Source organism: Protopterus annectens, chromosome 9.part0 (genome assembly GCF_019279795.1).
Source record: "Protopterus annectens isolate FY-2018-M chromosome 9.part0, PAN1.0, whole genome shotgun sequence".
Classification (NCBI taxonomy): domain Eukaryota; kingdom Metazoa; phylum Chordata; order Ceratodontiformes; family Protopteridae; genus Protopterus; species Protopterus annectens.
Genome location: NC_056743.1, coordinates 505,212,291 through 505,222,977, shown reverse-complemented (window position 1 = coordinate 505,222,977; position 10,687 = coordinate 505,212,291). Strand labels below are relative to the sequence as shown.

The following is a 10,687-nucleotide window of genomic DNA, read 5'->3' as shown; positions in this document are numbered from 1 at the left end:
TGTCTGAGAGATAGGCATGGAACCACTTGAGTGTTGTGTTGTCTAGTTCAAATGTTTTTAGAGTGTTGTGCAGTAGTTGGTGGTTAACCATATCAAAGGCCTTTGATAGGTCAAGAAAGAGAGCGGATGACATGTTTTTGTTGTTTTTGTTGTGGTTTATTGTGTCAGTGAAGGACAGGAGGGCAGTGGTAGTGCTGTGTTTGGGTCTAAAGCCATGCTGTGAGGTAGTCAGGAGCTTGTTCTGGATTAGATAGGGTACTAGTTGATTGTGTATGCATTTTTCCATGATTTTAGCAAGTGGTGACAATATGGCTATTGGCCTGTAGTTGGATAGGTCAGTAGATGTCCCACCTTTGTGGAGAGGGATGATGTGGGAGATTTTCCAGATTGAGTGGATAGTAGATTCCGTTATGGTGCTGTTAATTAGGATGGAGATGGGGTAAGCTATGACCTCTGCAGCTTTTGTAGGTAATCAGCTGGAAGAAGGTCAGCAGCAATTGTAGTAGGCTTTAGTTTCTGCAGAAGGGATCTAATGAAGGAAGTGGAAACAGGTTGTAGGTGGAAGGAGGGTTCAGACTTCAGAGTCGGACTCGTGGTAGTGGGGTTGGTCAGAGTTTGTTGTGCCGCTAAAGATTTGATAACATTAATAAAGAAAGAGTTAAATGCATTGGCCACTTCTTCAGGACTTTTATCATTTAGGTCGGCCGGAGTTGGGGTAGAGGTCTTGCCTGGATGGAGAAGGTTGTTAATACCTGCCCAGAACTTTTGGGGATTAAGTTGATGTTTATTTTGGAGTTGGAGGTAGTAGTTCTTTTTGTCTAGTAAAATGGATTTTTTTGTCACATTTCTAAGTTGTTGGAAATGAGCTCGGTCTAGGGGGGTTTTGGAGGCACGCCATTTGTCCCAGGCTTTGTTTCTAAGTTTGATTTTATACTTAGAGTCTTTTGTTAGCCATGGAGCAGTCAGGTTTTTAACCTTGGCTGAACGTATGGGGGCGTGTGAATTGAGTATTTTTATAAAGGTGGAATTAAAGGTTATAACGGCTTCCTCAAGAGGGAGGGATTTAAGATTAGACCAGTTACAGGACTGCAGCTCAAGTTGGAATTTGGCAAGGTCAAATTGTTTAGTGTTCCTGATAGATTTGTAGACTGGTAGTTTACATCTCCCTACCTTGTTTTTCTCTATGTAGGTTATGAGATGGTCACTGATTTCGTTTGGGAGAGTCCCAGATTTATAGGCGTGAGATGGACTGTTAGTGAGTATCCAGTCAAGAAGACTTTCTTTTTGGTTGGAGTTACCAATTCTGGTGGGGGAGGTTATGTTTTGTGAGAAGCCATGGAGATTTATGAGGGTGGGGTTGGTCTCAGAGGAGCATTGGTTCCAGTCTATATTCATATCACCCAGGATAATAGTTTCCTGGGGACAATTGGTAGCTAGCCAATTTAAGATATGCTCAAGTGTGTCAGTGTTGCTTCCGGGGGGAATGTAGATCACAAGTAGATTAATACTTTTTTCCTTATTTATTTGGATCTTCAGGGAGATTAATTCTGCATTGGAGATTTGGGGGGGTTGTGAAGGGTTCAAAGTAATATTTAGTGAGCATTTATAGAGGACGGCGAGACCACCTCCTTTTTTTACTGGGCGGTCCTTTCTGTATATGTTATAGCCTTGTACCTATAAGTGGTACAACAAGGCTTTTTTAAAGGTGTGATGTCATGGACACAAAACCAGCAGTTATGACACTTTATTTGAAAGTTATTTTGAAAACAGATTGGTTTACAACACAAGTAAAACACAATGGGAAGCACTGTGTAAACTGCAGGGCTAGTAAATTATTAGTTAATGAGTTTATTCCTTTTTTTTTGGGGGGGGGTGGAGAAATATAGCAAACAAAGTTTGGATTTACTGAATAATACTGTTAGCTATGGCATTTTGTCAGTTAATCCAGCAGAAAATTTTGCATATCGTATGAATTATTTGGGGTCCATGGCATATAGCTAACATTTATTCCAGTGACTTTCAATTTACCAAAATGAAAACTTCAAAATGGTATTTTGCTGAATGTGGGCATCACTACAAAAGTACTTTCCAGTAATATTTCAGTGGTGTGAGAAGCCCCTCAATTCTGTCCTTCATCCAAGATGGACTGTATCTCATCCCCTTAAATATTACTGTTTGGAGATTATTCAGTTTAATAATACTTAACTGTTGTGTTGTGGTATCACAGTACCACTATGCAGGGTAATTGCCCATCCATAAAACGAGTAATATTCAGTTTAATAATACTTAACTGTTGTGTTGTGGTATCACAGTACCACTATGCAGGGTAATTGCCCATCCATAAAACGAGTAAAAACATTCTTTATTCTATTACATTTTGTAGATTTAATAACATGGTATTTTGTGATTTTGATTTTGGAAAACAGATTCATTGAAATAAAAGTTGACTTTGTGCCATTCACCTATAACTAACACAACACGTTTTTTTTAGATGCTTGATGGCATGGACACATAACCAGCGGTTAGGACTGCTTTATGCAATAACTCTCTTTTCTTTGTTTAACTGTTTACCAAAAGTTGATAAGTGGGTGGGTCTTCTACAAGGCCACCTGTTTTATAAGGTAATTGCACAAATGTATAAAACAATTGAAAATCTGTTGAAAACTTATTTATAATTAAATGTTAGATCACACCTTCTAATACAAATAATTCCAAGCATTTCTTAAAAGATCTCAACTTCAAATTAAAGGAATTTAAAGCATCTTTTAGAGAAGTTATATGATTTTCTACAGCAAAAGAACACACACTGGGCAGCAAATTATGTGAAAGCAATTTGTACAAATATTAGACATCAAGTGTGCTACAATGAAAATCTCATTTATAGGGACACTTCCATTTGCGTTGTAACTTACCTTTAGATCATAGCATAACCTCACTGGAAATAAATCTATGGCTGTAGTTTTGTTATTTTTGATAGCTGACGGCTACAGTTGGATCAGGATTATTTAAGTTTATGCCTGGCTCAAACATACATCAGACTGGTCTAGAAGCACACACCACTCATTTTACACCAGGAATGGATTTTATGTTGATTACTTTTGCTGGTGTTAACTTGTGTTACCAGCCAATACCTGTAATACTCTATTTGCATTTCATTTTAATGGTATATTCCAAATTACCATGAAGAGATGTCATATTACGTCGTGTTAGAAATGCATAGATTTGACTATGTATGCAGTTATAACCAGACAAAAGGGAAATACGATAACCAAAAATCCCTTATTCACTGGTAGACTTAATTCACAAATATTCTTTATGGGAGGAATCATTTTGGTATTTGATAGCCATTAACATTCTTAAAACTAGACTTATTAGGTATGTGTACCTGAGGAATACTCTAGAACACATTAAAAAACACATGCTGCTGTTTCTGGCAGCAGCAAATAAATTGTGATTAAGCAATAACTGATTTAAAGAGAGTCTTAGAAATGTGACAGCAGCTGTAATCCAGAGAGAAACCAAAGTATTTTTTTTTAAACTAACTGCATTAGAACTTGCTTGCTGAATCTGTCAATACTTAACCCTATCACTTGCTTTATTGGACAAAGCGAACATTCTTTGGTAATGGTGAGCAACTTAGTCAAACTTTACCACTGCAGATTTAGTGGAACCAAAAAGTTTATACATTGCCTTTCCCCTTGCTGTGTAATTTTTTTGCCACATTTTCTTATGTACCATGTATACTACATCACAGTACTAATGCCCATAGTTCACAGATGTCATAGTTTACAAATTTGGCATTATTTGATACCATGAAGAGGGAGTTATGAGTAATATTCCCTTCTCAGACTGGATGTAGGGACCATCCTCTTGACCTGGAGACTACAAAGCTGTCATGTGAGACATAAACAGTTACATTGATCTGATCAAATGCCCTTTATTAGTCCATTAGAGATTCTGCTGTCAGTGTAAACAAGTTTGTTTTATTAATTCCCCTAAGTGATTTTAGGCAAACTATGCCTTGCTAACCCAATGAAATTATGTGACCCTCTCCTGCTATCATGATGTCCCTTTTCCCTAGAGATACTACAGTATTGCTACAGTAAAGTTGCAGTGGGGTTGGGTGAGACGCAAACCAGTCTGGAATAGCATAGCAAGAAGACATTTATGTGCATTATTGACACAGAATTATATTAAATACCATGGTACACATTTCATTCATGTCACATATACCCAGCTGTGAATACAAACATATGTTGACATGCTGAAATTTTGTTAGTAGTTACTTTGCCCATCTGAAGTCATAAACCTCCCTGATGAAATGGCGAAGAAGTGGAATAAAATGTTCCTTTGAGGAGAAATGTCTCCTCTCCTCTTACCTCAGGCAAACCGAGTTGTCTCCCCATTTAGTTTTCTGATGCTGTCTCATAACTGACATTCAATGATATGCCCCGCAGCATGATCAAACATGTTAGTGCTTTTTAAGCTAACACCTTCATCACATCCCCAACCAGTCAATGCAAACACTGCCAGTGTTACTAAATAGTGCAGCACTTTTCCCAGTTCATACATTCCTACATTGTGGTAATCAAGTTTGATTACTCATCTCATATATATATTTCCTATACCATATGTTGATGTAAAGGCTCTTTCTTAAGGAATTAATCAACGCACTTAATGTTACTACATTAAACCTATTCCATACAAATTGTAGTTGTTCTGCAATGTACCATTCCTGCTGTTTTTTCCTTTTATTAATGTTTATTTTAAGTGGAAAGTTATCCTTTCTCATTGTGGGCCCTCTATCTGTGGATAGTGTACACAGATTTACTTTTATCTTATAAACTTTTTGACTTTATACCTTTTGTGGTCTTTGAAAAGGCATTCTCTTCTCTGTATTTGTTGCCTGCCCCCTTCCAACTATTGGCATCCTAGAGAGGTGGAAGAAGGATGTCTTAGCAGGGACTCGTGGCTTTGATTCAGTAGGAATTTAGAAATTTTTGATACACCTAATACCCTCCTCATTGGGCTGACAGTGCACTGGGTCAGTACAACTCTTTGTTAATCTGCAATACTCAGCTGAAGTGCAGTGTGTTCTTTAGCGGGTCATATGCTTCACAGCCCCTAGTCCCTAGGCCACAGTTACAGCCTTTCCCTGCCTGCAACAAAAGCTTGGCTCGAGGGCTGACTTTCCACAGATTGCAGCTTTTTGCTGCTGTGTTACGTATGAAACCCTGACCCAGAATCAGGTCATCTACAAATGATTTAGCACCCAGTTCTCCATGAATGTGCGGTGCACTGTTGGAGAGAGGCGTCCCCCTTCTGACCCCTCTCTGACCCATTGATGAGTGGCACTCCTCACTGACCTTGCAGCCAGCTATCCCTGGCCAACTGGAGATCTGTGGCACTGTGGTATCATTACGTTTAGGTGGGATTCTGACTTAGAGGCATTCAGCCGTAATTCCACGGATGGTAGCTTCACACCACTGGCTCCTCAGCCAAGCACATGCACCAAATGTCTGAACCTGTGGTTCCTCTCGTACTGAGCAGGATTACTATCGCAACAACACATCATCAGTAGGGTACTGCTTTAGTGGAACTTCCCCAAATCCCTCTCACCATGATAGGCGAGCCAGCATTAGCCACTCCCTCCTATTCCTCCCTGGTTGACTTCTCGAATGGCGGGGCCACTAGTTGAACTCAGGTCATTTACGGATAGTCCAAGTCAAAACTTTTTAGTTATGGAGCCAGTCTGAACAAAACTTTTAGAAAATAACTGGGTTTGACACTGCTGTAAAGGCAAACAGAGGTCATATAAGCAAAGTGAATATATTGCCAAATATAATGACACTTTCCTCAGATTCCTCTTTGTCATATATATCTGTAGTTTTTCCTGCTGCACTAAATGCTTAGTGCAAAAGATACAGAATGCAAAATTACATTCAATAAATAATTAAATTGTACAAGGGAATAATGACCTCCCAATCCTGTCCAGCTGTACCTCTGCATACCACATGGAAAACTCTGAAAGTGTCCCCAAGTATCACAGTAAAGTCAGGGCTGTCATTCCCTAAAGTTCAATATTATCACTTTTATGAGTTGCCATTTATTTTGTTATAAAATTGTGTTCATTTTTCCCAAAGCATAACAATGCTACATTTTGTGACAGCCAGGCATGTATACATGGAGTTGCAACAAGGGAAGAACTTCAACATGTAGATTGTCTAATGTTTAGAAAACCTTGGGGAGTTTTTAAAAGAAAGTATTTGCACTGATAGCTAGAAATATGGTACATCAAAATGGAATACACACAGGATCCAGTTAGCCAGTGGAGTGTTAAAACTATGCAATTATCATGGAATGGATATTTCTGGACATCTTGCATACTTTTGTACAGTGTGACTCTTGACATCCTTAAATGGAATAGCCCTTATAGGTAGTGATTTGCCTACCACATTTAAACATCTAATGACCAGACAAAGCCTAACAGCCCAAAAAATGAAGTGTTGAGTGCTTGAAGCTTCTAAGAAATAACTTAACAGGTGGATGCCTTCAGGGTAAATAGAGTGGACTGCCAGAAAAACATGATGCATTATTTATTAGACTGAGAGACCAGACGATAGGAGGGGACATGGAACTACAATTCCAGTTAGTCAAACGCATTTAGTGTCTCTGCATAGATCAGTATGCTTATAATGATCTTTCATTATATCTCTCTGGACCATGCATGCCCAAAAAAGCCAATTGCATATCTGCCTTTGCTAACTTTATAAAGAGAGCAATGCACTGGCTGTGATACTGTGGCAGTCCAAGGTAAATATTAGTTCATTCCTTAAACATGTTGCACATAGCACAAGGCATATTTGCTTTGCATTGTGTATCTTGGGCTCCTTAATCCAAATTGAAAGTGCTTGTGCATTTTATTGTGAATGATTGTAGAGGAAGTTAATACATCTGTTTTCAGAACACACATATTTGCACCACATATGTCACATGCATTTGTGGATGAAGCCTACAGCTTCATTCATTCTCAGATTCTCTTCCCGAGATGCATTAATTATTCTTGTTTAGTTGTGTGACTCATAATACATCTGGTTGTCCCTTGATGAACCACTATAGAATATCAGACAACTTAAACTTTCAGACAAGCCACGTAAAAGTAAAATCATAAAAAAAAATCATAAAGCTTAATAATAAATGCAAAACACTGCCACAGACAAGAATATGCTAATTGATTTTAGTTTATACATATTAAGTTAAAAAATGTGTTTCTGTTTAGTTGAGGAACCTTTAAAACATGAAAATATATACTGCAGTTTTTAATTCATAGAAACTCATTTTGAATATTATTCTGTTTTTTTTTAATACTGATATCTTGTGCTAAAATAGCATGTTGCCACTATAAAATAAATTGTAACAGTAAGAAAATTAAAGAATTAAAATTAGTTTTAAAATAAACTTACTTTAAAATTAAAGATGAAATAAATATACTTTGTGGAAGCTAACAGTCGCATTGCATTACCTAATCATACTTCAGATTCAACAGATGTACTTTTGAGGTTATATGTATCTAATAAATGCTAGATGCACATTTCTATAAATGTATACAATAAAACCAACTAATCGAATTTTGTTGCTTAAAAAATTGTATATGTTGAATAGATATATGATGTCAAGCTCACAAGAGATACTAGAGTATATTTTAAAATAGTGCTTACAAAAATGTCATTGTGAAACCAGTAAATCTAAATGGCAGTAGAAAGAGATAAGTTGCAGTGTTTCACTGAAGTCTACAGTGTCACAATATTGATATTAATCAGACCTTCCGAATTCTTTCTATGCAGTGCTTGCCCCACTTAAATAATTCTCTCTCTCCCTGCAATGTTGTAACTGGTTACAACAAAATGTACAACTGCAAAAGAAATGCTTTCATCAATAATTGCTTTAGAACTGTGTATTTCGCCTAGTTTTTTATCTTATAAGTTTAATTTCCAGATATGTTTCTATAATTTAACGGTTACTATGAGATATCTTCCAAAAGTATCAGTGTGTGAACTGGCTTCCTGATAACTTTGCATATGACACTAGTTTGTGCTGTCATAAGACATCATAATGTCATGATTGCAGGTACTATGCAGCGGGAGCAGGAGTCATGACTAATAAAACTTCTTATACAGAGTACTCGTCTATGATGTCAAGATAATCTACAAATTAAAGAGTTATGGTTCGCTGTGCTCTTCTTAATTGTTTGGCAACATAAACACACAAATATACTAATATGCTTTAACAAAGTTTTTAAAAGTATTATAAAAAAATGTTCGCCCACAGATAATATCAGTAATGGTCATGACCCCTCTAAGGTGGCATTGCTCTCAGCAGTACCACACAGAGTTACAGCTTTAGTAACAGTTTAGCAGCTCTTTAGCATAACATCTGCTATTGCATAATTAAGCATAGTAAAAAAAAAAAAACGGCAATTAAATTTAAGTCATGATCAGCAATAGCATCTAAAAAAGTTATACTTCAGCAACAGGTTGTAAAATTTGTACCATCTTGAATTATTTTATATTAATTAATTTTTTTCATGTTTTCCTTTTCAACCTCAAAGAGTTATCCAAAGCCACGAGCTGTCGCAGGAATCCTCGATTTGGGATGATACCACGATGGTCTTTCACTGTTTTTATGGCTTCCACTAAAGTCATATTATGGTGAATCATAAGGTATGCCAGGACCAGCGTAGCTGACCTACTAACCCCAACAGCACAGTGGACAAGGACTTTCCCTATTATTGAAGAAACAGAAACAAGAAAGCAAGTATTTTATATTACGTATGAATCAACTTTAGCATTTTTCCTGTGAGAGATCACAGCAAAAACAAATTTACACAATGCAGTAAGACAAACTCTTTATTATTCTATCTTTTCAGAAAAGCTAATCCTGGTTAATCTTGCAGAAGCAAAGAAATATAAATATTTATGGTAGAAATGCTAAAAAATAATGCTCAACAACAAAGGGTGAAAAAGTTAGCTTTCAGTGCTTTTTGCAGGGACCAAGCCTCCTCACACTCTCAATGTGGGGCAAGCCCCCACACCCAAGGAGCATATATATGTTATTTATCTATCTATCTATAATATATATATATATATATATATATACATACACACACACACACACACACACACACACACACACACACACACACACACACACACCTCACCAACAGTGACTTTCTATGGGAAACAATGATTGGTATTATGTTTCTTAGTGCCTTGTGTCTCAGGCTACTGACCTCAAGGAATTTTACCTTGGCCACCTGTAGATATACTGTTTTTCTATAATGATGACTCTATTAAACCACTTGTGCATAATCCTTTTACAACAGTGACTCAGATAGAAATGCTCCCATGAAATAAGTCTAGGTTGACAGAATAGCTGGTCTAATAGAATATACAGTCATTATACATGATGGAATATGGCAAGTGGTGTACAATAGTCATCATCATACACTGATTACATTGTACAAAGCAATACATATTCACTGCAAGTTCAGAATTATGTCAAACTTGATATGCATAACTGATTTCATAAATTAATTTGTTAGGGATTTTTGCACCATTTCATGTCAAAGGCACATGTTTGCTTGAGTGCATGGTAAATAGTGGATTGTACAAAATCAAAATGATTAAACTGAGGTTTGTGTAGCAGATAATTGTGTAATACAGGTGACCCTCATATATCTACAGTGACTACAAATGAGATGTCATCTCAGAATATGCACAGCATGTTCGATGATACCTGTTACTAAACCCAGGAAACTATGAGACATTTCTACCATGCACTGCGCATGTGAAGAAACACGGATTAATTTCGAAGACATGCACATCTATCACAGCACTAACCATGCAGTAGTGTAAACACTGGATCAAGCAGATTTGGCTACACTGACTGCAGCTAATGTGACATTCTGCCCCTGTGTAAAAATGGGATTGATGACAACGATGATGATTTCATGTCGCGCAAGTGAGTAAATAAAAAAAAGGGATGTATATATGTCATAGACATTAAGACACTTATGCCTAATATGGTATATTGTATCAACTCAATAAGCTACAATTCAGAACATAGAACTAAGGAAGGCAAAGAGTGCTGTCGATTGGAAGCACAATGCTGTTATAATAGGTATCGACATAGGTGGTATGGTTATGGTGACAGTAACAAAAGTACAAGTGAAAAGAATATATATGCAAACACTCCTGTTTTCAATTAACATTTGGGCAATTTGTATTTTACATCAGAAACTGAAGGGAAAACAAAGGGTGTGTGCGTGTGTGTGTGTGTGTGTGTGTGTGTGTGTGTGTGTGTGTGAGTGAGAGAGTCTGAGGGTTGTAATATTCCAAGATGACTGCAATACGACTCGTTTGTGGTGCAATGCTTGAATTTGTAGTGCAGCAATCACAAAGTTGTACTAAATGCGCATGGGGTACAGAGCATTTGCTAACCAGAGAAAATTATATTTGTTTAAAAAAGAGGAGTTTTTGACTGGGGCTACTTTATTACAATAAATTCTACTTTTGGAGAAATGCTATTCAGCAGCTTGAGTTTTGTGTACTCCAGGAAAAAAAACACACCGAGCAGTATTACTGCAACCCTGTTTGACAGACAATACTGAAAACAGTAAAGAAAAAAA

At 37.0% G+C, this 10,687-nt stretch overlaps 1 protein-coding gene across 3 annotated transcripts in view; it reads right to left on the bottom strand.

Annotated features, from left to right (window-relative positions):
* Positions 1-2,298: 2,298 nt before the first annotated feature.
* DUSP26 (dual specificity phosphatase 26) overlaps positions 2,299-10,687 on the bottom strand; it is a 175,579-nt gene continuing 167,190 nt past the window's right edge. For all 3 annotated transcript variants that reach the window (XM_044083059.1, XM_044083058.1, XM_044083060.1), the window contains one exon: positions 2,299-8,782. In XM_044083059.1, coding sequence (XP_043938994.1) covers positions 8,583-8,782 — 200 coding nt within the window. In that variant the 3' untranslated portion in view covers positions 2,299-8,582. The remainder of the gene's footprint in view (positions 8,783-10,687) is intronic.